The sequence below is a fragment of the Chenopodium album genome, chromosome 10, assembly GCF_948465745.1.
Source record: "Chenopodium album chromosome 10, dcCheAlbu1.1, whole genome shotgun sequence".
In the NCBI taxonomy this organism is placed as follows: Eukaryota; Viridiplantae; Streptophyta; class Magnoliopsida; order Caryophyllales; family Amaranthaceae; genus Chenopodium; species Chenopodium album.
In genome coordinates, this window is record NC_137843.1 from 4,084,706 (window position 1) to 4,109,575 (window position 24,870).

The 24,870-nt window shown below is 36.6% G+C and overlaps 5 protein-coding genes and 1 non-coding gene across 6 annotated transcripts; 3 read left to right on the forward strand and 3 right to left on the reverse strand.

Moving 5' to 3' along the window:
* Positions 1-1,382: 1,382 nt before the first annotated feature.
* On the forward strand, positions 1,383-2,021 carry LOC145562970 (uncharacterized). Its single transcript, XM_081623382.1, has one exon. The coding sequence runs from the start codon at positions 1,383-1,385 to the stop codon at positions 2,019-2,021; it is 639 nt and encodes a 212-aa protein (XP_081479508.1).
* Positions 2,022-2,876: 855 nt separating this feature from the next.
* Positions 2,877-9,666, forward strand: LOC145561982 (uncharacterized). The gene is made up of 5 exons (XM_081622125.1): positions 2,877-3,115; positions 3,281-3,354; positions 4,748-4,880; positions 4,978-5,289; positions 9,103-9,666. Exons 1-5 carry the CDS (start codon positions 2,996-2,998, stop codon positions 9,376-9,378), a joined length of 915 nt encoding a protein of 304 aa, XP_081478251.1. The 5' UTR covers positions 2,877-2,995; the 3' UTR covers positions 9,379-9,666.
* Positions 9,667-9,978: 312 nt separating this feature from the next.
* On the reverse strand, positions 9,979-12,159 carry LOC145563196 (annexin D2-like). The gene is made up of 5 exons (XM_081623634.1): positions 12,013-12,159; positions 11,679-11,824; positions 11,098-11,316; positions 10,573-10,785; positions 9,979-10,485 (listed from the first exon to the last, which is right to left on the reverse strand). The coding sequence occupies exons 1-5, from the start codon at positions 12,086-12,088 to the stop codon at positions 10,189-10,191; spliced, it is 951 nt and encodes a 316-aa protein (XP_081479760.1). The 5' UTR covers positions 12,089-12,159; the 3' UTR covers positions 9,979-10,188.
* Positions 12,160-12,633: 474 nt separating this feature from the next.
* On the reverse strand, positions 12,634-12,706 carry TRNAR-ACG (transfer RNA arginine (anticodon ACG)). Its single transcript has one exon. It is a non-coding gene; the product is annotated as a tRNA-Arg (tRNA).
* Positions 12,707-12,835: 129 nt separating this feature from the next.
* On the forward strand, positions 12,836-16,217 carry LOC145563197 (oxidation resistance protein 1-like). The gene is made up of 8 exons (XM_081623635.1): positions 12,836-13,148; positions 13,512-14,086; positions 14,198-14,270; positions 14,830-14,910; positions 14,991-15,054; positions 15,335-15,422; positions 15,695-15,779; positions 15,911-16,217. Exons 1-8 carry the CDS (start codon positions 13,035-13,037, stop codon positions 15,992-15,994), a joined length of 1,164 nt encoding a protein of 387 aa, XP_081479761.1. The 5' UTR covers positions 12,836-13,034; the 3' UTR covers positions 15,995-16,217.
* A 406-nt stretch (positions 16,218-16,623) lies between these two features.
* LOC145561983 (asparagine synthetase [glutamine-hydrolyzing] 2-like) lies at positions 16,624-23,303 on the reverse strand. Its single transcript, XM_081622126.1, has 14 exons — positions 22,970-23,303; positions 21,561-21,699; positions 21,101-21,202; positions 20,821-20,962; positions 20,376-20,471; positions 20,178-20,272; positions 19,721-19,882; positions 19,191-19,271; positions 18,870-19,091; positions 18,658-18,792; positions 18,092-18,172; positions 17,833-17,919; positions 17,614-17,721; positions 16,624-17,411 (listed from the first exon to the last, which is right to left on the reverse strand). The coding sequence occupies exons 1-14, from the start codon at positions 23,047-23,049 to the stop codon at positions 17,271-17,273; spliced, it is 1,671 nt and encodes a 556-aa protein (XP_081478252.1). The 5' UTR covers positions 23,050-23,303; the 3' UTR covers positions 16,624-17,270.
* Between the last annotated feature and the right edge of the window lie 1,567 nt (positions 23,304-24,870).

Consider the following 24,870-nt stretch of genomic DNA (forward strand, 5'->3'; position numbering starts at 1 on the left):
GATTTATAGTGGTATTATATCTATTATTTGGGGTCAATTGTTCTCTTTATGTAGGAAAAAAAAAAAAAAACCTATTAAATGGAGGATGTTAATTTTTTTACACGTATTATTTGAAAATTTATGTCATGAAGAAAGTATAATTGGCCTCAATTGCACTCGCCGCCCTGTATAGAGTATACTCACCAATCACTAATGATATTGCTAAAAAAAGTTTTCAAAATTGGTCCCCTTAAGTAGTCAATTATCAATATAGAATTGAACCCAACATGTGCATATGTTGATATTCTAATTTGGTGGAGAGGTTTGTGCTCGGCTAGACACAAAAAAAAGTTTGTTCTTCATTATGTAGGGACATAGTTGCATGGAAATAGATTTTTCGATTTCAAAAACCTTCTATTTCTAGTTCTAGTTAGTAAATTTGTTACTTTGGTCATTAACACCACATTTTTTTTCGTGATCCAGTACAAATTTGAATTATCAATTTTAACTTTAACACGTTTAAAAGTTTATATACAAGTATAATTTTTGATTTAAAAAGAGATTTAAAAAGTGATCGATGATTTGTAAATGAGAGTTAATCTCATGTTTTGTATACTTCAATTTCTTCAAAGTAATGGATTGAGTAATCTATATTCATATGCATACCTATTTCAAAAAAGAATATGACCACATAATACAAAACCATTTTCAATTAATTTTATATTAGGTTTTATATTTTAGATAAGTGCTACCAACTCAGGGCCTGTTCACATTTACTGAACTGAGCTGAGCTGAACTGAACTGAATTGAGCTGAACTGAGCTGAAATGAATATTTTATGAGTGAAGGAAATTAGAAGCTGAACTGAACTGATTGGAGCTGAACTGAACTGAACAGGCCCTCACATGTGGGTTTATTATTTTTCTGTCAGGGTGGATTTAACTCAACTAACACAAACCACCACCACCACTAACAAAGAAACTGTCATACTTTCAACAACTCAAATAGGGAGTATGATGAAAAAGCTAACAACAAAATGCAAGGGTCAATATAAAAATTGGATCCCTTCATGTGATAGAAGGGGTGAATTACTGTTATAAACTATATGATTATATAATCCCTCCTAAAAATCTCCTAAATCACAAATCCACTCTATTTCAATCATATTAAAGTTGGAAGATTCAAAGAAGTATACTTTGCCACTAGTTTTTTGTCAAGTGTATCTCCCTCCCACTTCAAAGTTGATTGCCTTCTCATCACTTTAAAAGCACCTTTATTTTCCCATATATATATACATCGTTTTGCATTATTAGCCTCAACTCAAACTAAACACAAAAACATATCAATCCAAGCCTATTTCATTATTTCGAGTATTATTATCGTTCTACATCTTCGTCTTGTCTAATGGCTTCCTCCTCCCTTAAATGCGAGTTAAAGATCATAGGAGCGAAAAACATACAAGCAAAACACAAAGGTAATCTATTCATTAGATGCTACCTTTCAGTAGGAAGCAACAATAGAAAAATTCAGGTTAACACAAAAGAAATAAGTTCTGCTCATCAAAAAGATGATTACATCTTTTGGGATGACACTTTTTCACTAGAGTGCAATGGTTCAGAGGATTCAATCAATAATCTCAAGGAAGCAAGTGTGTTATTCGAGCTTAGGTGGCGAAACACCAAGGCTTTTCTAGGGAAGATTGGTGGGTCTCAGCTCCTAGCAACTGCCGAGATGCCTTGGAAGAATGTCTTTGATGCGCCGAAAATGGAATTTCAGAGGTGGGCTGTTATGACTGTCAATCATGATGGTAATAAGTTGCTTAAAACTTTTGAAGACGGAGTTAAGCCACCGGCGTTACAGATAGCAATGAAGGTAGAAGTTCCGGTGGTGAGCGTGGTTTCGAAGGAAGAGATGAGGAAGATGAGAAGAAGAGAGCGTATGAATGGATGGAAAGAGTGTGGGTGCAAATCTAATGAAGGGTGTTGCTCTTCTTGTGTTGATAATGAGCTGATTTTGATTGGTGCAACTTTAGATGGCTTTTAGCTATTGTACACTTTGTTATTTTTGGTTTAGGTGATTAGTGAGTACATGTATAGAATTACTAGTGCACTAATTTAGATGTTGATTAGGAAGCAATCAATCAATGCAATTCTGTTATTATGTATGTCATGGCTCTGATTTGCATATACTTCTTGTACTTGTGGAAAGCTAACTACGGAGTAATATCTTTTGCAATATTGGATTTGAATATTTGACAACTCTGTAAATTTATTGGTGATACCACTACTACAACATTACAACTACTCAATATTCTTCGACTACAAGATTGATTAGATTTTAGGACTGCCCATTTAGCATGTACCTCAGTAAGAAGTTGGGCCATTGGGCTAGCTATCAAGACCATGTTGGGCCACATTATGATGCTAGAAATGGAGACCAAAGCCTGTTATGGTGTAGAGTAATTAGGAGTCTATCTAGTACGCTGTACTTCCTAATTCTTTTCCGAGGTGGGCTTTAAAAAAAACAGAGGAAGTATTACTCCGTTGTAAATTTGTAAAAAGTACGGAGTAATTCGTAAAATAACTTCTTTTTTATTGGGAAGGTAATTGTAAAAATCCTAAGATTCCTAACCATCACATTAATGACTTGGTTTGAACAAGTAGATAGAGTACACTAGCTTGTTTCGAAAAAAAAAATAAATAAATAAAATGATAAGAGTACACTAGCTCCTTCATTCACCAAAAGCTTGTGACTGATTGACTAAGAAAATCTTTACAGAATAAAATTTGAAGTTGATTAATAAAGCAATCCATAATTTAAATATTTTAAAAATACAGTAGCAGCTCCTTAGAGTACATTACAAATTTCAAATTCATTTGAAAAATCAAATGATAAAACCCAGGAGAGAGAATAAAACTCATATGATCTCACCTTCTTCACTCATTCAGTCCTAGCTCAAAAAAAAAAAAAAAAAAAAAAAAACAGAGGAGAGATAAAGTCGAAGAAGATAGAAAAAAATGGCGGAAAGAGCAACAGCTGGTAAAAAATCTCACACTTCAACAGCTGATCTCCTTACTTGGACTGAAACTCCTCTTCCTCATTCTCATGCTCCTTCCTCTGCTCCTCGTTCTCACCAGGTACCATTTTTTTAATTTTCTTTTTAACTTTTTGTTCATTTAATTTCAACTTTATGTTTTTTCGTGATATCGTATCATGCTCTCGAGTGTAAGATCTAATTTGCACCTGATTTAGGGTTTTATTGATTAATTGATTGAATGTGTTGTTTGAATTTTTAATTTCAGCCGTCGGATGCGGTGAGTAAGGTGTTGTTTGGTGGTCAGATCAGTGAGGAGGAAGCTGAGAGTCTTGCTAAGAGGTATACGATCTGCTTGTTTTTCTCCAGATTTATTACTTTTTTTTTTCCTTTTATTTGCTATATTCTTTGCTTAGATTCCTTTTAATATTAGTTTAATCTTAAACAAAACTATAGTTGAAAAATACATTTTAAAATAAAATAAAAAAAGGTTCTAACCAGTACAAATGTGGATTTATTTGTGGACATTACATCTTGTTGTGACGGATTATTAATTCTTGAATTGGATTTAAATTTGATTTTGTTTAGATGTAGTAATGCCTCCATAAACCCTACCAAATTATATAAATTAATGGATTTGAAAAATGGCTTAGTTGATGTTCGAGTTAATTTATTTTTTATTTTTTATTGTAAGCCAACTATGTAAAGCATAAGGCATGATTCATCTGTACCTTTTGATGGATACCCGAGTAAAAGATGTCAATGTCGTGAAAATCAAATTCAAATGAGGGCTAATAAGTTTTGATAAGTTAAGTTAGCCGATAAGGGCTACCTAAGTTCAATTTACAACTTGAAATTCTAGAACACACTTAATTATTAATACATGGAATGGAAGCATAGAACTCCATAGATTTAAAGTTGCTTTTATTAAGAAGCTTCATGACCATGGCCGTTGCTGTTAGCATAGAAGTCCATCTAGCATAAAAGTCCATCTTCTATAAGCCTCTTGCATGTATGATAGAACCTATGCTCTAGTTCATTAACCTGTGGAAACTGGAAACTCCTACTTTTTATATAATGGTGCTAAGTAGTATGAATGATTCAAGACTCGATTACATTGCTCCCAGCTGGCTATAAATCTATAATGTGTGTTAGTTACATCCCATACCAGGCCTTTCTGTTCGTATAGACAAAACCCTGCCATGCATGTATCTAAGTTTCTTGATACCTCCGTTTTTGGTTTACCCAATATGTCTTCCAAAGAGGACTAACTGCAATGTGATATTGGCGCTCAAATTGCATCCAAAAGCTAATTGATAGGTGTTACAATTACTCATTGGTTAGTAAGTGAAGCTAGATGATAATCCATGAATTGTAATTTTAGCTGTTCATCATTTTGGCTATGTAGATCTAGCTACATGACCTACAGCAATCTTGTTTTGCTGAATAACTATATGTCAATAAAGACATTGACTTCACATTAGAGAATGCCCAGCCCAAACCTTATTAGTTCATCACATGGACTTTATGCTGACCCAGCTACATTATTCTGGTTGTGTTCATTATCTTGTATGATCCGAATTCAGCAGCTCTTTTCTTTTTCATATTTTTACAAAATAAGCCTTGCCCTTTTCATATTAGTGCTGGACTAATTGTTTTTATTAGACATTAGGTTCTTGAGACCTCTGCATCATTTAGTTCTCTGCATAACTGACCTATTCATTTGCTACTTCAGGAAGCCTTGTTCTGGATATAAAATGAAGGAGATGACTGGAAGTGGAATATTTGCTGGATCTGAAGATGATACTACAGCAGAATCTGGGAGTGCCAATCCCAATTCGAATAAAACTGGATTGAGAGTTTATCAGGTTTATTTTCATTAATATACTTCATACAAAGTATATTTTCTTGTAATGACACACTGGATCAACTCTTAACCCTTTCTCTTGTAACTGCCAATTGCAGCAAGCTGTCAATGGAATTAGCCAGATTTCTTTTAGTGTCGATGAAAGTGTGACCCCCAAGAAGCCTACGTCTCTGCCAGAGGTTGCAAAGCAACGTGAATTGAGTGGCACTCTGGAAGCTGAGGCAGACTCAAAGATCAAAAAGGGACTGTCAGATGCCAAGTGCAAGGAACTCAGTGGAAATGACATTTTTGGCCCACCTCCGGAAAATCTTCCTCGATCATTGGCTGTTGCACGTTCATTGGAGTCAAAAGAAAAGGACATGGGTGAGCCAGCACCACGAACTGTCCGGACATCTGTTAGAGTTTCTAATGTGAGTATATTTAGTTTTAAGAGCGTGATTCAATCTTTTCTATTCTCTGGCTGTACTAAGTTGGTTTCCCCCTTATGTTGTTCTGTTTGTGTGGTCAGCAATCCGGGATCACTTGTTTAAATATAACCTTTATTGTGCATATTGCCTTGAGTTTGCTATCTGTGTTTGGAGGACAATGATTGTAGGAAGGTAGGCTCTAGAGGACTGTAACAGAGAACATTTGAATATGAAATTTATATGCATGTTAATTGAATTGCCTAACTCCGCCAGTGGGTTTCCCGCTGCCAGTCCCAAGCCTGGATAAAGGAGGAGGGTTACGGTAGGCCAGTGACAGCCAGTATAAAACTTCGTCACATCCCATGACATGAGCCAAACAGATATTTTCGTGGGGGCGTTCCCTACTCAGCGACGCGCTGCACTTCCTAGACCCGGGTGTAGTGATAAGTATGCAAGGGTTGCTAGGTCGTCGCCCAGAAGCGACGCGCCACATTGCCCGAGTGTGGTGTCAAATGAGCAAGGGCGTGCCATTGGGGCGTTCCCTACTGAGCGACGCGCTGCACTTCCCAGACCCGGGTGCAGTGATAAGTATGTAAGGGTTGCTAGGTCGTCGCCCAGAAGCGACGCGCCATATTGCCCAATTGTGGTGTCAAATAATCAAGGACTTGGAGTTGGGATCAGGAGGGAGCGTGGGAGAAAAGAATTTAGTTTGCGGATTGGTTCTTGGAATGTGGGGTCTCTTACGGGAAAATCAGCAGAATTGGTAGAAGTAATGAAAAGACGACGCGTGAACATCATGTGCCTCCAAGAGACAAGATGGACAGGAGAAGGAGCTCGAGGCTTGGTTTTGGGGTATAAGGTATGGTATGTTGGGCAAGAAACGAGCCACAGAACAAGGAATGGTGGAGCTAGGAACGGAGTTGGTGTGGTTCTCGATGAGAGGTTGGCAAAAGAGGTGATCGAGGTCTATCGGAAGAACGATAGGTTGATAAGGCTGAAGTTGCTATGTGGCAAGGAGATTGTGAATGTTATCAGTGCTTATGCTCCCCAAGTGGGTTTAGATGCAGAAGAGAAACGACAATTTTGGGAGGACCTAGACGAGGTGGTGCAGGGTGTCCACCACTCAGAGAAGTTATATATTGGAGGGGATCTAAATGGGCACGTTGGGGCGAGCCGAGATGGCTATGAGAGTGTCCATGGAGGCTTTGGGTATGGGCAGAGGGACGCCGGTGGTGAAGCTATTATGGATTTTGCCCAATCATATGATTTAATTTTGGCTAATACTTGGTTTAAGAAGAGGGATTCACACTTGATAACTTTTCGGAATGGAGCAAATGCAACTCAAATAGACTTCCTGCTCACAAGGAGCATAGATAGACAAAGTTGCATAAACTGTAAGGTTATCCCAGGGGAGAGTGTGGTCACCCAACACCGGCTATTGGTAATGACTATTCGTCTGAAAGAGAAGGCGAAGAAAAAAGTTAGACAAGAAGAACCAAGGATAAGATGGTGGACCCTAAGGGATGCAAAAGCTAAGGTTTTTACAGAAAAGGTAATTGAAGAAGCGGATTGGGATGGAGAGGTGGATCCGGACATGACCTGGTTACGAATGAAGAACTGTTTCCTAAGAGTGGCCAAAGAGGTCTTAGGGGAAGTAAGGGGAAGAACTTCGGTACAGAGAGATACTTCGTGGTGGAATGAAGAGGTGAAAGCAGTAATTAAGCAAAAAAGGGAATGCTATCAAGCCTTAGGAAAATGTAGGAGTGATGAAACCTTTGCAGCGTATAAGGAGGCTAAGAGTAAGGCAAAGGCAGCTGTTCGCCAAGCAAAAGAAAAGGCATATCAGGAGGTTTATGAAAAGCTTGATTCCAAGGAGGGAGAAAGGATCATTTATAAGATGGCAAAGAGAAGACAAGAGGCAAGGAAGGATATTGGCATGGTGAAGTGTGTCAAAGATAAGAACCAAATGGTCCTAGTGCAAGAGGAGGGCATCAAGGACAGGTGGAAGGGGTACTTCGATGAATTATTTAATGGAAGTAATGGAGTTGTGATAGGAGATACCTCTATGAGTGATGAAGAAATCAACATGGAGTATGTGCGAAGGATTAGGAGAGTAGAGGTGGAGATTGCACTGAGGAAGATGAAACCTAAGAAGGCGGTTGGCCCTGATGGGGTACCGATAGAGGTGTGGAGGTGTTTGGGTAAGATTGGTATTGATTGGTTAACAAACCTTTTCAACAAGATATGGACGGCTACAAGGATCCCACAAGATTGGAGGAAGAGCACCTTGGTCCCGGTTTATAAAAACAAAGGAGACGCTCAAGATTGTTCTAACTATCGAGGAATTAAGCTTATGAGCCATACTATGAAGTTGTGGGAAAGGGTGATTGAACAAAGGTTGAGGGCATGCACAAGCATTTCAGATAACCAATTTGGTTTTATGCCTGGGAGATCTACTATGGAGGCAATCCATTTGATAAGACAAATGATGGAGTTTTATAGGGTAAAGAAGAAAGATCTTCATATGGTCTTTATTGATTTAGAGAAGGCATATGACAAGGTGCCAAGAGAGATACTTTGGTGGGCAATGTTGAAGAAAGGTATCCCACGAAGGTATGTAGACCTAGTTAAGGATATGTATCGGGATGTGTCAACAAATGTGAGGACATGCGGAGGGTTGACAAAAGATTTCCCTATTACAATCGGATTGCATCAAGGGTCTGCATTAAGCCCTTTTCTTTTTGCAACGGTTCTAGACGAATTAACTAGACCAATTCAAGATGAGGTTCCATGGTGTATGCTGTTCGCAGATGATATCGTTTTGGTGGATGAGACTAAGGATGGGGTTAATGTCAAGTTGGAGCAATGGAGGCAAAGGTTGGAATCTAGAGGGTTTAAGCTAAGTCGGAGTAAGACTGAATATTTGGTATGTCGTTTTGGCACTCAGAGGGGGACAAGCAATGAAGTGGTGAGTTTGGATGGAAAGGATTTGACCATGAGTGAATGTTTTAAGTACCTAGGGTCGATCATCCAGAAGAATGGTGACATTGATCAAGACGTGACCCACAGGATTAAGTCAGGGTGGCTTAAATGGAGAGCGGCCACGGGAGTGCTATGCGACCGCAGCATTCCCTTAAAGTTGAAGGGAAAATTCTACAGGACTGCCATAAGACCAGTGTTGCTCTATGGTACAGAATGTTGGGCTTCTAAGAAAGAGCATATTAAAAAGATGGAGGTTACGGAAATGCGCATGTTAAGGTGGATGTGTGGAAACACTTTAAGAGATAGAATCAGAAATGAGGTTATTCGCAAGAAAGTAGGTGTGGCGGGCATTGTAGATAAATTAAGGGAAAATCGTCTGCGTTGGTTTGGACATGTAAGACGGAGACCCGAGGGTGCACCGGTGCGAAGAGTGGAAGAGTGGGACCATGGAGGGATTAAACGAGGAAGAGGGAGACCAAAGATGACTTGGTTGGAAGGAGTGAGGAAGGATATGAAGTGCATGGATTTACGTGAGGATGAAGTTTTGGATCGTAAGGGATGGAGGAGAAAGATTTATGTTGATGACTACACGGAATAATCAAATTTGGTTCATGTTAGCCGACCCCACTTTTGGGATTAAGGCTTTGATTGATTGATTGATTGATTGATTGATTGTTAATTGAATTGCCTGATTAGTGACTACTATACTGATAAACTTGACAGTATTTTCAAAGGATAAAAGTTTATAGCTGTAAGTCTAAAGTATTGTCATCCATTTTAGTATTTGAGAAGTTTTCTTGCAAAGTAGATCATTAACATTTTCTCTTTTTGTAGCCTGCTGGAGGACAGAGTAATATTATGTTTGGTGACGATCCTGCTGTCAAGTCAACAAGAAAGCTTCATAACCAGAAGTTCCAAGAGCTGACAGGTAACGACATCTTTAAGGGGGATGCTCCTGCAGAGTCAGCAGAGAAGCATCTCAGCAAGGCTAAGCTGAGAGAGATGAGTGGAAGCAATATATTTGCTGAGGGAGAGAAAGTAGAACCCCGAGATTATTTTGGTGGTGTGCGCAAGCCTCCTGGTGGAGAAAGCAGCATTAGTTTAGTTTAAAATCCTGTGTTAATCAGTAATCATGGCTATATATTGACCAACTGTTATCTGATAGGACTGACAAGAGCTCTTCCTGCCTTTTGTGCAGCACCCCTTGAGGGATTTGTTAGCTAGCTAGCTAACCAACACGGTAGTAGGTTTTGACTTTGTACCCTGAATAAATTAGCTTAAGACTTGCCATGTAATGGCACTATGTTAATTATTAGGATTTCTGCATTTTTTGCAGTTATTTTAGGACTTCATCAGATTTTATGTATGACTATGCGTTTACCTTGAGTTCTTGCTGTTTGAGTGCTGTATTCTGATTACAAAATGGTTGCTCACCATCTAACCCTGTGATAACCTATGCAGTTATACAAATTAATTTTTGGTCATCTTAAAGGAAATTAGCTTTGAATATCACAAGCATTTTATGGTCATTCAACAATAAAATAACAATGTTATGTTTCATTAAAATTTCTTGTGAGTTCCATTAAAGAATTTTATGGTAAAATATAAATTATAATTTAATTAAAAAAACGGTCTATAGTAGCTTAGTACTATTTTATAGACCTAGTATTTCAAAATATTACTGTTTGATTTGGGTCGATGCATAGAGGCAGGTAAGCTAAAACTTAACCTTCTCTTGCCTGATGTACATTGGTCTCAAATTCTCCATTGGACTAGAAGTATAAAACCCATATACTCAAACTTTATTCAACCTGATTTTGGAAGTACAATAAAACAGCAAAATCCAACCATAACAGCGGCTAGTACAAAACATAAAGTATCAACCATAGCAATGACCATCCTCAGCCCTCAGGTAGATGTTTAAGCATTCTCAGAACCAACCAGCTCAATCAGCATTTTCTCATAATCTCCATGAGTGTCCTTAGCAATAGCACGATCAAGAGGAACACTGTTTCTGCGATGATACTCTTCCTTGATGCGCTGCATGTCCACTTCAGCCCGGGTGGTCACAACTCTAGTTAGAGCTGATTCATCTGTTCCCATCTTGTTTATAGCAAGACGAAGAAGCTTCTCAAAGTATTTCTCAGGACAGGTCAGGCACTTGACAGTTGCCCTTAGCAACTTCAAGTAATCATCCTTAGGATCCTCCTTAAGATCCTGCAGATAGTTGTCAGAAAACGGTCTTAGATTTAAGTACAGCATTAACAACATAATAGTAGCACACTGAAAGACATTAATTAGTACCTTTGTAATAGCGTGACCATACTCATTATTGTAGGTGTTGAGTGTGGCACTGAGCTGTGCTGTGCTCCTTGTAGCGATGATTCTGATGAGATCGTCATCAGCATAAGCCTTGTCTGAGATCTTCTCATGAAGTATCTTAGCCTCTGATTTTGCCAGATGAGTGTTAACCTCAGGCCCTTCGTATCTGAACGAGGTCAGCAGAGCAACCAGAAGCTGCAAAAGATAATTGAAATGCTTCAATTTAATAGACCTTTACTCATAAGAACATGATTACAGCCAAATATTCCATCAATTTGTCTAATTTCCTATCCAAATTTGAAATACTTCATCCTAAACAACTGTAGCCATAACTTCTGGTTACGACATACAAGCATCAAATGTAGTTCATGAGATTTAAGTTTAAGAAAGACAACATGTAAATATGTAATGGCAATGATATAAAACTTAATATGACAATTTTGTTCAATTCCTTAAAACTGACTCAATCAAATGCAGGATATAGGGAAAATTAGTAATCAACTGCACCTTGCGGAAGTCACCAGCGGTGTGTTGAGCCACATCTTCTTCAATCGATTTCTTGTAACGAGCATGGTAGGCTCGCCTAGCATTGAAGAGATCCTCTGAAGATCGTGTACAAGCAACTTCAATGAGAACCCAATTGCTGGAAGTGAACTTCTTAGTAGCTTCATTAGCCAAAAATGCATCGCGCTCAGGAGGATCCAGGGTAAACAAATGAACTGCCCTCTGTATCATTCAAACAAACATTTTACTTCATACTTTCTTCTAACATGATTTTTAGACCCAAGTCACCCAACTCATACAAGAGAAACTAATATTACCAACTATTCAAGATTTTTAGTTCACATGAAAGATAATGATGTAAACGAGATTTGATCACAAGTACACCAGACTAGGCCAACCCTAAGACTTTAAACAATTTCTTCGTGATCAAAATCGAATTTTATAGTTCTATCCTCTAATACAGGAGATCAAAACAACAATTGATCATATATACATTTCACCATTAATTTTTATGCAAAACCCAAATTTATCATCATCATTCAATCATTGTCATATAAATCAAAGAATTTAAATGAATAAATCACCTCAAAGTCACTAGTAAGCTCTTTGTCGAGAGTTTTAAGGAGATCTTCACCGTAGGTTTCCTGGTAAAACTCACGGATCAACTTGCGTTGGTAAGCATTCCTATGAGCCAATATTGTTATGATCAATTCCTCATTCGTTCCCCATCCTGCAACAATATAACAAATTCATTTCACATTTCCCATCAATGAATAATCCATCTACAAAATCGTAGAAGGATTTGATCAAAGGCATTACCACCAACACTTTAACCAACTAAGCTAATTAATAACGACGACAAATTTTCAAACGTTGAATAGAAAATAATAATCAATAATAAAGATTAAGAATGTAGACCTGAAAAGGCTTTGTGGAGTTGCTCAACATCCTCAGCAACATCAGGGAGAGCAGCAGGAACAGAGAGGGTAGCCATTTTTGTTGAGATCTTAGTTTGTTTTTGTGATTTGAATTATGGAATAATGTGGATCTCCTGAGATGTTGACTGTTATTGATATGGGATATATATAGGGAAACTAAAGGGGATGAATGTAGGGATATTCAATCAATTTTTTAAGAATAATAACTTATTACAAAAAAAATGAATGATGCGATTGATATTACTTTTAGTACAAAATTGTAACGATCAGACACCTCCGCAATTTCGCAGGGATTGCTTTACTCGGTTTGGGTTTGTCTAATTGTCATCTTAAAGTCTTTACATTTTTATTGCACGGCTTGACGTGGCGATCGCTGCTAACAGATCATTCACCTTTTTAGGCACCTCTTTTTTTTCTTTTTATAAATGTATTAATCACTAATAAGTAGCAATAATATACTTTCGCTTTACTAAATAATTGTACATTATGATGTTACCATGAAAAGAAATATCTTGTTTATGACTTTAAAGAGTGTAATATTGCAATTTGTATTTTTTTAAATGGTTTTTAAAAAATTTGATTGAGCCACGAAAGATAAAAACGACTCCACTGGGGATCGAACCCAGAATCTCTGGTTTCGTAGACCAGCGCCTTATCCATTGGGCCATGGAGTCATGTTGTTGACACGCATCTCAATTTAAGTTAAGTATAATTTTTATTACGAAGTATTCGATAACTTTATAATGAAGCCAATACAGAAAATCTGATGAAGACTAGCTAGCTACCTAATCAGGGTTTGGATTTGGGCTTCTCATTTAAATTCGAGTTAAATAAATAGAAAGGTCAGATAATCTCATTTGACAATTAGATAATAGACAAATTTTCCAATTTTGGGAACAATTTATCCATTGTTTTTTTCTCATCACTTTGCTGTTAGATGATCTTGTGAGATGTTTGTTTTGGGTATTTGATGATTGGTAATTTCTGGGTTGAACAAATGAAATGGGAAAGCAACGATCTTTTCGTAGTAAAGCAGTAAATCTCGTCTCAGACCTCACCACTGTCCTCCTTAACCCCATTTCTGATAAAATCTCCAAGAATCCTCCTTCTCCTCCTGTATGTCTCTCTCTCTCTCTCTCTCTCTCTCTCTCTCTCTCTCTCTCTCTCTCTCTCTCTCTCTCTTGTTTTGTGTTGCAATTTCTTGGTTTTTATGATTTTTTTGCAATTCAATATCATGGGTTTGTTGTTATTTGAGCTTATTTGAAGCAATTTCATGGGTTTTATTGTTTGATTTGAGATTAATTGAATGGGTTTGATGGTACTTGAGCTGAAGTTGAGGCAATTTCTATTTACCCATTTCATAAATTCTTGTATTTTTGTAATTTTTTATGCTTTAGGGTTTATCTTAATGGAAATTAGGATTATTGTGGGTTTTTGTTTAAATGTGCATTAATTAATCCATTTTGTTTTTATTTTTAGGAGAATAATGATATTGACTCAGAGGAAAGTCAGCTTGAATCAATTTGTGAAGAGGGTTCTGTAACTTCAGTTGATGGACCTGATACCTCATCTTTCCCTGCATTCCTTTATTCTCTTTTAAAAGATGATTACTTTAGTGCCGAAAGAGATGACGGGCAGCAGAATAATATTAACGCACCTGTAAAAGATGAATCTGAACCTGAAAGTGAAATTAGAGCTGAAATTAAACTTGAACCTGTAAAGGCAGAACCCGAAAATGTGAGTGTTGTGAGAGAGAGTGGTGGAAAGAGAGGGTTGATTTCTAAAGGGAGACAGTCTATTGGTAAAGCTATGAATTATGCTGCCAGATTAGCATGGTTTCGAAATCAAGCATCGGAGAGAATGCCCAAGTCTGAAGCTAAAACTGATGGTAATGATGGAAGTCAGGATGGAGGAAATATAAGGCCGATGGAGAGTGTAGCTGAACTCCCAGACATGTCTGATAAGTCATTGCTTCTTTCGCAGAAAACCCGGATCATACTATATGCTTCCCTTCCATCACTTGTCAAAGGGAGGAAATGGGTGTTGCTCTACAGGTGTAGGATCATTGTCCTAATGCATTTAGATTTTGGTTTCTGAAAATTTTGTGTGGTTCACTGTCTAGTGTTTGTTGATATGTTTTCTGACTGTTCTATTGAGTCCTGCAGCACATGGAAGCATGGCATATCACTCTCAACCCTGTACCGGAAAAGCATGCTCTGCACTGGCTTGAGCCTGCTGGTATCTTCTTTTCCACTTAATATTTACCTATCTCTATTATAAGAATACTATTAGTGAACAAGATCTGAAGAACCTGTATACCCCTTTTTTTTCAATACAAGCCTAAAACTCTTTCATCCATTCCGATGCCGCAGAAAGTTAATTGTTCACCAAAGATATTCATCTGACAATTTGCATTGTGTGTGTTGGTGTATAAAGGACAAAGTTCAGTACTTCGGTCTGGCTTTGTTTCACATCTGTGCCGTGTCCTTTTAATGGGAGTAGTTTTGCTTTTGAACAGTCCTTAAATCGGAAGAAAGATTCATCTATGTGAAAGATTGATTGGACAGTTGAAATTTAATATGTTTCTGGTGATGCTTTTCAGCCTTTTAGCTCCTGAAATTGCATTCACTATATTTGAGTAACTGTTTCTGGTGAACAATTGAGCATTAGGACACAAACTCATCTTCACAAACACTTTTTCACTGGCCAGTTGCATCTTATGTAACTTTAGGAATGTTTCTTATCATCTTGCTCTTTGAAAACTTTATTTTCATCATGATCTGGTGGCATTGGACAGGTGGTTGGTGATCGAGGTGGTGCAGTTTTTGGCGGATTGGTTGAGGCGCCTCTTAAACCTTCTAAAAGCAGGAGGTATCAGGTGAGTTTGACGGGTAGACTTTCTTAAGCTCGTGGTTTTGATTTCTTCAATGCTAGTCTAATTCCTCTATGCATACTCAGGGGTCAAATAGCACATTTCTTTTTACCGATGTACCTGGCCACCCGATTATATATCGCCCCACAGGTACCAATATTGAAGCTGTGCTGCATATTTAAAGTACTTCATTTGACTATATCAGTATGTATTTAGGAATTTAGTGCTAAGTTACCATGAGAGATGGCTTATGTTTAAGTAACTTTTGGAAAAAGTCCACTGCTATCTTGCTTTTACTTATAAACTAAAGTGAGGTTGTACCTATGATTTGGAGCACTGTTCTTGTGCATTAGAAATCTGTCTGGTTATCGACTTGTCAATTTATGCAATTTTCTTTTTAGTGGATTCAGATGAAATATTTTGTCTGTAGGTGTAAATCGATATTATACAGTGTGTTCTCCTGATTTCCTAGCAATGGGCGGTGGTCGTCACTTTGCACTCTACCTTGACAGTGACCTGTAAGTTACATCTCATGTTGAGAGCCATCTCTTCTTAGATTGCAAGATTTCTTATTTTATTATACGTAGTACTTAATTTTATTTATTTTGAGGTGGTAAAGATGGTTAAGATGTATTTGTAATTTTGTATTGAAGTAAAAAAGAATGTAGAGGACCTAACGGCCAAGGGTCTTCAAACACGAGGAAAAAAATGTCTTGATATTAGTCAAAAGATATTATTCCATTGAATACTGAATATGTTATAACTCCAATTTCTTGCTATACTTGAACAGATTAAATGGATCAAGTGCAGCGTCTGACACCTATGGGAATTCTTGCCTTGCTCTTTCCGAAGACTTTGTGGTGAAAGAAGTTGAGGTAATATTTGATTTTTCCTGGATAATCTTATCATTCCCATTCATGTCTTTGTTATATGTTCAAGTTTCATAGTGAAGTTTGAGTTTTGGAATGAAACCAAACCTTTGACTAACTGCTTCTACCTTCTACAGTTATGGGGCTTTGTAAATGCTTCGAGGTACGAGGAAATTCTTGCTTTAAGTCAGAATGAGCTACCTGGTATTTGTAGATGGTGACTTGTAAACAGTTAATAATGCCGGAGTGATTAAGCTTCTGGAATCACGATTTTGCCAGGTTGTAGGTGTTGTTTTTTAACTAACGCGTTAATGCCCAACATTGTATATATTCAACTGTATCATCTACTATTTTACCATGACAATGGGAAGACACTTTAAAGCTACTGCTTATGTACATAAATATAAAGTTGTTTGTATAGAGTACCAAGAACCTTTACTGCTGTGGGATTACTTATTACTGATTTAGTTTAGTAAAATTAAAGCCAATGTCCTCATTTCTCTAGGATTCCAAATGAATTAAGCTAGCTATTACATGTTGTGAAAAGTTTGCAATGCACTTACTTTTCCCTCTAATTTAGCACAAACTCTGTTGCCCTACAATTTAATTTATGCTACTCATTTCATATCTGTAGCACCAACTGCTTTTCTACTCTCCCTATTCTCTCCCTCCTATAGACATTCATTAAAGGAATGGATGCCTAATACCCTAGCTTATCATTGTGATAGACTTCATTTTCGCATCACATCCAGATTGTACGGATATATTGCAACGAGTCCTTGTAATCATATAGTACAAATGGGAAGAAATTGTTCATAGAAAAATATACAAAACACAAATGGGGAAAAAATTGTTCATAGAAAAATATACAAAACTACTTTCGAGTGAACATATACAAAATTTCAACCACAGTTGGTACCATCAAGAAGTGTGATATACTTCTTGCTTGCTTTGTCTAACTCGATAATAAACTTGAACTTACAATGTTAACACTACACACGAAAGCACCTATGATCTAAACACATTTAGAAATCTTAAACAAGTGCTTTAAGTTTCAATTACTGAGGCTTATTTCTAAAATTGGTAGAAGAGCAACAACAAATTCCAAGGAGCTGTATTCAAGGTTACAAGCAGCTAAAAATGTTATAACTAAGAGATCTGAGGGGAAGAGGATTCTAAATTCAGCCAAAATAAAAGGGCCACTATAACAAAAGTGCAGAACAAATTATCAAAGAAAAACATTCTCAAATCAGAATTAATCTTTTACGCCATTTAAAGTTAAAAGAAACAAGGAATGCTCCACCCTTTCTTCCCGAGCAACCCAAAGTCCATGCAAAATATCCCTTTGGAAACAAGGCGCCGTGAGATTGCTTCTCAAGAGAAAATGCACCAGCGACCAGAGTTCTCAATTTGACAGCTTTGGCAGTCTTTGTTAATGACTCCTTGATCTCAACGGTTGACGAAAAGACTGGAATAACATTTGTATAAAGCTTCTTGCTAGTAAGCAGATTCATGAACCCCAAGAGCAGCACGACCAGATGGATCAAGGTTTTTCAACCATGCAGCATCCCACTCCACTGCTTTAGCAGTACTGCAGGCAACACTTGGACCACCTGGAACAGTTTGTCTAGCAGCATTCTGCTCAAACAGAACCATCAAAAGACATTTAAAATGCTCATATATATACATATATAATTATCACAGAGACCAGGGCTAAACATGGATGAGAACAACACGGGAAAATAGAAGTGAGGAGTCAATCAACACTAGATAGTAATTACATTACAAAATGCCCATATCCACAATTGAGAGAAGGCCAAAAGAGGTTAATTATCCTTACCTTCGGAAATAATTTTTCAAAAATCGCCCTGTAATAATACCCTTCTTTAGTTGTTGGAGTATTTTCAGGGTAAATAAAATTCGCATTTGCCAACATTGAATCTGTAACCTGTAAAGGTTTGTTGTCAAAGTTTATTAACAAGTGAGATATCTAATAGAGTGGGCAGAGGCCCAAATTGATGAAATTGAAGGCTTTAATCACCATAATCGAAACTCATACATGTTTGCTAGCATGATCCTTCAAGCCATCAATCCAACTGTATCCCACTCCATCACTGAACTGTTCCTTCTGCCGGTACAATATGTGCTAAAGCCAAAATTGCAAGAATATAATCATCAGTCTCTTTGGTGCCCCATAAATCAGTAACCTCACGAAATTATCAAGAAAAGACCCTATAAAAATCTTGGAAGTTGGAACGAATGTCCTACTACCCATCGACTCAAAAGGTACAATAAATATAGCCAAAGTAGCAACACACCTTGGGCAGGTACGGTTTCTTTTCATCATCAAAAGCATTCCGTAAAATCCACTTCTCAATCCTACCTTGATCACGTTTTATCTGCAAATTTTGTTAACATATATGAAAATGCATACTAAATTCCACCCTTACAGATTTTCATCAATTATAACACAATGAAACCTTTTATTCCTAAAATATCCATCCAATACAAGGTTTCATTGTGCAATGTATGTTAAAAAGCACATGCATTGCTCTTATGATTGGTTCATACAGAAAGATTTTTAGCCAGATAAAAGTATAAAACAGTCAGTGGGGAATTTTTTTTTTACTAAAGCAATATGTAATAAGTAAAAGCAAATAGTTTCAACACAATACCCATTTCCCCTTCCCATAATCCACCCCCAAAAGTTAGAAAGGGAAAATAACAAATATGCAACAGGTGCATCAACAGTGAGCAATTCATTATCAATCTCAAGGAAGACTTGAGCAGTAGTGAACTAGTAAAGTATATTGGCAGCAGAAATTGACATTAGTTGATGTTTCCATAGAACATTAAGAAATATGTATAAGAAATTTTAAGTTACCATTTTCCACTCTGGATCAATACTCATTGCAACATTAATAAATTCTTTATCCAGAAAGGGAACACGTGCTTCAACACCCCAGGCTGATGTTGACTTATTGGCCCTCAGGCAATCATACAGATGGAGAGCTTTAATCTGAACAATACAAACACCAGATCAAAGACACAATCAAAATATTTTAATGAAAAGAAATATACACAGCCAAGGAATACCTTTCTGCATGTTTCCTCATGGAGTTCCTTCTTGTTGGGTGCCTTGTGGAAGTACAAGTAACCACCAAAAATTTCATCAGATCCTTCACCAGAGAGAACCATCTTTACTCCAAGGGATTTGATTTTGCGAGACATCAAAAACATAGGGGTGCTGGCTCTGATAGTCGTAACGTCATAGGTTTCTATATGATATATAACCTCTTCAAGTGCATCTATGCCTTCCTAAATTTGAGAAGGAAAACTTTAGTTGTCTAGTGTATATAGAGTGAAACTTGAATTAATCTTATATCTAAATCAAGTGAATTCGTAAGAAGAAAGTACCTGAACCGTGAAAGTAAGCTCATGATGACGAGTTTTAAGATAATCAGCAACCTCTCTGGCAGCTGCGAGATCCGGAGAGCCCTGAGTAACAAAAGATGAGTTTAGTTCCAAGATTCCAGACTGACTAAAGCAAAGATCAGCTTTATTTACACATCTGGTCTACGCATAGACACAGTCATGCATATCCAAATATAAAATGCTATGCTACCAAATGTCACTACTTCAATATTTTAATGTCCCCATAATATAATTGGATTTAAATCAATTTATCTGAAAAAACCTAGGTATATATAGGAGCATAACATCATAGATACTTGAAATATTGTTACCAGTCAACTTTCTTCTTTCCTATCCAGAAGAACAAATTTTATGAGAACCAAATATCTGGACTCCCCCATGGAAGCCAATTTCACAAGACCCAAGATGAATAGTTATGCAATTTATGCTACATTGCTACGATACGAGTGATTGCAACAAGCACTACTGAAAGAGATGAACTGTTGATATCTAAAGTACAAAGGCATATCTACCTTCAAACCAATGCAAAAGGAATGCAACTGTGAACCCCATTGGTATGCTCCTTCCATTTCTTCCAAGTGACGTGATGCGACAGCAGCAACAAGAGATGAATCCAGTCCACCCGACAGAAGTACACCAAATGGGACATCTGTCATTAATCTCTTAAGAACAGACTGCATAAAATTATAAGAGGAGGTTAGCAAATCAGAATGTAAATTTATTAAAAGATCTAAGTAAATCAAAAACCAGACAGGAAAAAGAAATCTAACAAATAAAACAGTTACAATTTTGCATTCTGCAACAAGAGAAAAAATTTCTTCTCTTTTAAGTATTAAAAAAAAAAAAACGAAGTCAAGTCAGGAGCAAGGAAAGAAAAGGCTGTGTAGTAAAGTGAGGGACAAAGGAAAAAAAAGTCGAAATATTAAGTACTGATAAATAGAGAACAGTCAATTATTATTTATAATATACCTTTTCAAAAGCTTCACGTAAAACTATTGGATCATATGGAGCTGAAGGTATCTGCTCTGAGAACCATGGTGGGTTGTACCACCTTCTTAACTCGCCTGCAACACGTTAAATGAAACAGTATTAAATTCGTTAATCCCTAGTCTTTAAATTTGAATCACATCTTAGCCAAGATAGTCTATGAAATAGATAATAGCATACCCTGTTTGCTTGAATATATATGTCCTGGGGGAAAAGTGATAAATCGTTCACAATCATCACTTAAGGCCTTCATCTCAGAAGCAAACCAAATGGACCCTGCAAAGAAAACATTTTTATTGTAAATAAAACTCATGACTATGAAAGATAAAAGTATCTGTAGCTACTGCTACATTTTTGTAATTGGGAGGGAAGGGGGAGGACAAAAGAACACAAAGGTCAACCCAAAAAAGTCGTAATAGTCAATATTCTTGAGAGAAAAAGCAATTATAGGATAGCATGCCCATAAATGTATATAACTGACAGCTAGTATCACACAATTAAAACATCATAACAAAGTGGAGGTTAAAGCTTTATATTTAAAGACATTAAAGCAATCAGCAAAGCATCATAAGATTGCATCACCACCATAATGAATCAATGAAACATATACTATAATTTGGCGTACCATCAGGACCCCAACCCATGTACAGTGGGGTAATTCCAATACCATCACGAGCAGCAATGAAGCTTTTATCGCGTGTATCAAGAAGAACAAAGGAGAACATCCCATCGAGCATATTCACAAACTCTTCTCCATATTCTTCATACTGCCAAAGAAAAGAGGAAAAAAAAAAGAGCTCACATTTCAGGATTCAATGTCCCATAACCAAGTATCTTCAAATTAAATTTGGTGAGTGTTAGGATGGTAAACAACAAGAAAGAGTACAGAACATTAAGGTACTTACAAGGTGAGCAATTACTTCACAATCACTACCAGTGCGAAACTGATGCGACTTCAGCTTCAGCTCCTCTCGTAACTGCTTGTGGTTGTATATCTCTCCATTGACCTGACAATGATAAATAATCCGTGTATAAAGGCTGAGTTTAATATGCTTAAGTGTGTACTTTGCATCGAATAGTTGATAATCCATGCATCCTGATGCTGGATTTCAGAAAACTAACAACAAAGGAGATATATATGCTTGGGTGCATACTTTGCATCTAACAGTAAATAATATATACAAGCTACAACATATTACAAAATACAGATTACGGATGAAGATGATGAAACAGAAATATTGTCCCTTAGTAATAAAGTTCACATCATTCCAAAAAGGCAATGATATGTGAAATAACCACTGATACACATTTATATATTAATTAATTTATTTATTTAAAAAAAGATCGGATGGAAAGTTAAATTACTGTGACAACAATGGTCTTGTCCTCGTTATAAAGTGGCTGATCTCCCGAAGTGGGATCAACAATAGCTAACCGCTGATGAGCAAGGTAACAATTCTCAAAGCAGTGTATGCCACTCCAGTCAGGGCCTCTATGACGTAACCTATCATCAACAGAAGACTAACAATCAGGAAAAGTTATACACTGAATTTAGTGTCCTTGTCACCCAAAGAAAGATACGATGAATAGGTAAACAAGTTCATGATTTACTATGTGCAAACACCAAAGTTTCTTGACTAAACCATCGCATCTTGCACAAAATAGGCATAAAACAGAACAGGCATTAGTGCGAAAAAACAGATACCCAAGAGTACTATTCCCTCCCTTAGATAGCCTCATTTCTCCTAAAACTCTTGTCCCATTTAAAAGCCCCATTTCTCAACTTGGGTAAAATTTGTCATCCACTAATATCTGTTTTTAACCATTTGAATCAACAAAGCCCTCTAACCCCTGTATATTTGATCATGTGTAGAATGTAGATTTTAAGAGCTGGAAACGTAATAACTTAAGTATTTCTAGCATAGTTTGATTGATTTAAGGGGTATGGTATCAATTTCCCGACCAAAGATAATTTTGTCAGCTCACTTATTACCCTCTCCAACTCACCAGTGACAAATTGTGTTACTTCCCTCAATCTCCCTTCTCTATTACTCATTTGAATCCATTCTATTCTATTGTAATAGCAAACGATGTATAAAAGTAATGGTTAACATTACCCTTTCCCTCCTTCACTGGATTCCATTCCATCCTATTTCTGTTAAACATACCAAACACACCCTAGAGGTGTATTTCAATCAACAAACCGAACTTATCTTATCTGAACTATCTGAAATAAGCTAAAAAGAATAAAAACAAGCCGCAGACACTCTCAATCGGTCTCACGAGTGAAGTACTTGTACTTCGACAAAACTCTCTCATAGTCATTTTCATTGACATGATCCATTTCACTTCTATCTCATCTCATCAACTTCACTGCCAAACACTTCACAATTCGGAATAGATATATATGCCAATTCAAAACAATCCAATTTCACTCCTAATTCATAATTCATGAACATCCTAATTCTTAATAATCTCCAAGAAACAATTTAACAAAATGTCACATACATTCAACATCATTACCACGTAAAAAGATAACAAAATCATCCTTAGTGCAATACATTGCAATTAAAAATACATTAAAAAAAAAAAAAAAAAAAAAAAAAAAACCACAATTAATAAAAACTAATTGTCTATTACTGGTAGCATTATTAACAGAAAATGCCTAATTTCATATCATCAAACGAATAATTCCCAAACATAATAAACAAAATATTCTCCACAAAAACTAATAAAAATGAATAAAAAAAGCGGTGAAAAAAACAATGTAATACCTCCGAGAAAGCTCGATGATTCTAGACCTCTTAATATGAGAAGTATCGAGACAACCGAAGACGGCAAGTATGCCACACATGATGATGGCGGCTTCTTTCTCTCACTTACTTTCTCTCTCTAACTTTCTCTCTCTTAATAATCTGCCGTTTTATTTAATTTATTACCAAGTCAGAAAAAATGAAGGTACTCTGATGCTAAAATGGTGCAGGATATATAACCCCGCCAATCGGAGCCGTTGATGACTACTGGAATCACAAAGATTCTACTTTTTTATTTCTCATTTCATTTTTTATTTTTGCTCTAAAACTAGGGTTTTTCCTTTTTGGCAACTCTAATTTTTTGTGGGACCTTTTTTCGTTAAAAAAAAGGCAATTGGGATGAGGAGAGGGTTTAGATTCTGTCTCCACTCTCAAATGTGAAAATTTTGTCTTTTATTTGGTGATTAGTGAGCGGCTGAGCGCCCCTTAACCTTGACCATTGCTAGTGGTTATAGCTTTGGGGAAAATATTACCTAGGTACTCTAGTTTATCGGGGTGTTTGGTAGGAGGGATAGGAAAAAAGTAAGGGAATCTCGTCTTCAAATACTTTTATATAGAAAGATTTAAACTTTAAATTTCTTTAACATATGAGATAATAAGTCTTATCAGTTGAGTCAACCCTTACTTGTTTCGAGAAATCTTTTCTTACTCATAACCTATTTTATTTTCAAACAAATGCATCGTAACAATGGTTGTATTGGTTGAGATTGAAAGCTGTAGACATTTAGATAGTTTGTTTAATACGCCAAATTATGTGGGAGTTTCGTGTTGATTTTTGTTTTATTTATGGTTTAAATAAGTTATCTATCTATTTATTAATATTTGATGTGAATAATAAAGTGAGCTTGCAAGTATCTGAATTATATTGAGTAAGGCCCTGTTCTCATCACCTTAAAAAAATAATTTCAATTCAGTAAAAATAAGTTCAGTTCAGTAAAATTAATTTCAGTTCAGTAGAAATAATTTCAGTTCAGTAAAAATAAGTTCAGTTCAGTAAAATTCAGTTTTCTTAAAGAAGAATTATAATAGAAAATCAGTAAAAATAATTTCAATTCAGCAAAAATAATTTCAGTTCAGTAAAATTAATTTAAGTTCAATAAAAATAATTTCAGTTCAGCAAAAATAAGATGAAGAGAACGGGGCCTAATAGAGATTTTGATTGTAAGAAAATTCATCAAATGGTTTTTTTAGAAATCAATGGACTTTAATTACTAAAAAAATACTCCAGTTGGTCAAATTTTGACAGTCTTAATAAATCCTTGGTGATATCTATTCGTTTATGAGATCGGGCTCAACCCTATATTGGTTTCATTTCATTTTAGCTTTTTGTGTTTCGTTGTTTAAAAAAAAAAGTTATCAAAGTGAGTCAAAACAAACCAATTTTGAGTGACCACTCAACATACCTCGTATACTCGTATTAGATTAGCTTTATATTGTTTGGATGAATGATTATTGACTTAATGATGGGTCTTTTTTTTTGGTGGAGGGAGGAGGTTGATAAAGAAAATGACTCTATTGAGCCGGAACCTCTCACAAGTCATTCAAACCTGGGTTATTGGGCTAGACACTTTGGGAGCGCCCGGGGGGGGGGGGGGGGGGGTTGGGGGATGGGAGAGGAGGAAAGGGAATCATCACCTCAAAGTTGGGAGATGCAAACCTTACCACTAGATCAAGCTTTATTCGGTGAATGGGTTGTCATAATGACTCAAGTTGAATTTCATAACCGCATTTACAAATCACAAGTCTACAATCCCTCAACTTTTGTGTATTGCATCGGGGCATTAGTAAAATTACATTTGGTCTCATCGAATAACATATTGATCTGGTTGATATCAGAAATGAAGAATTTTTAGATAGACCCA

Bases quoted from the DNA above. Each gene is read 5' to 3' on its own strand.
- LOC145563197 (XM_081623635.1), top strand. From the start codon at position 13,035: ATGGGAAAGCAACGATCTTTTCGTAGTAAAGCAGTAAATCTCGTCTCA. The intron at 13,149-13,511 runs GTATGTCTCTCT...TTTTATTTTTAG, and splicing joins AGAATCCTCCTTCTCCTCCT to GAGAATAATGATATTGACTC. The intron at 14,087-14,197 runs GTGTAGGATCAT...TGAGTCCTGCAG, and splicing joins AAATGGGTGTTGCTCTACAG to CACATGGAAGCATGGCATAT.
- LOC145562970 (XM_081623382.1), top strand. From the start codon at position 1,383: ATGGCTTCCTCCTCCCTTAAATGCGAGTTAAAGATCATAGGAGCGAAA.
- LOC145561983 (XM_081622126.1), bottom strand. From the start codon at position 23,049: ATGTGTGGCATACTTGCCGTCTTCGGTTGTCTCGATACTTCTCATATT. The intron at 19,272-19,720 runs GTAGATATGCCT...TTTGTTACTCAG, and splicing joins CCTTTTGCATTGGTTTGAAG to GGCTCTCCGGATCTCGCAGC. The intron at 17,920-18,091 runs GTGTGTTGCTAC...TTTTGGCTTTAG, and splicing joins AGAAACCGTACCTGCCCAAG to CACATATTGTACCGGCAGAA.
- LOC145563196 (XM_081623634.1), bottom strand. From the start codon at position 12,088: ATGGCTACCCTCTCTGTTCCTGCTGCTCTCCCTGATGTTGCTGAGGAT. The intron at 11,825-12,012 runs GTCTACATTCTT...ATATTGTTGCAG, and splicing joins ACTCCACAAAGCCTTTTCAG to GATGGGGAACGAATGAGGAA. The intron at 10,786-11,097 runs GTGCAGTTGATT...TATCTTTTGCAG, and splicing joins CCGCTGGTGACTTCCGCAAG to CTTCTGGTTGCTCTGCTGAC.
- LOC145561982 (XM_081622125.1), top strand. From the start codon at position 2,996: ATGGCGGAAAGAGCAACAGCTGGTAAAAAATCTCACACTTCAACAGCT. The intron at 3,116-3,280 runs GTACCATTTTTT...TTTTAATTTCAG, and splicing joins CTGCTCCTCGTTCTCACCAG to CCGTCGGATGCGGTGAGTAA. The intron at 3,355-4,747 runs GTATACGATCTG...TTGCTACTTCAG, and splicing joins GCTGAGAGTCTTGCTAAGAG to GAAGCCTTGTTCTGGATATA.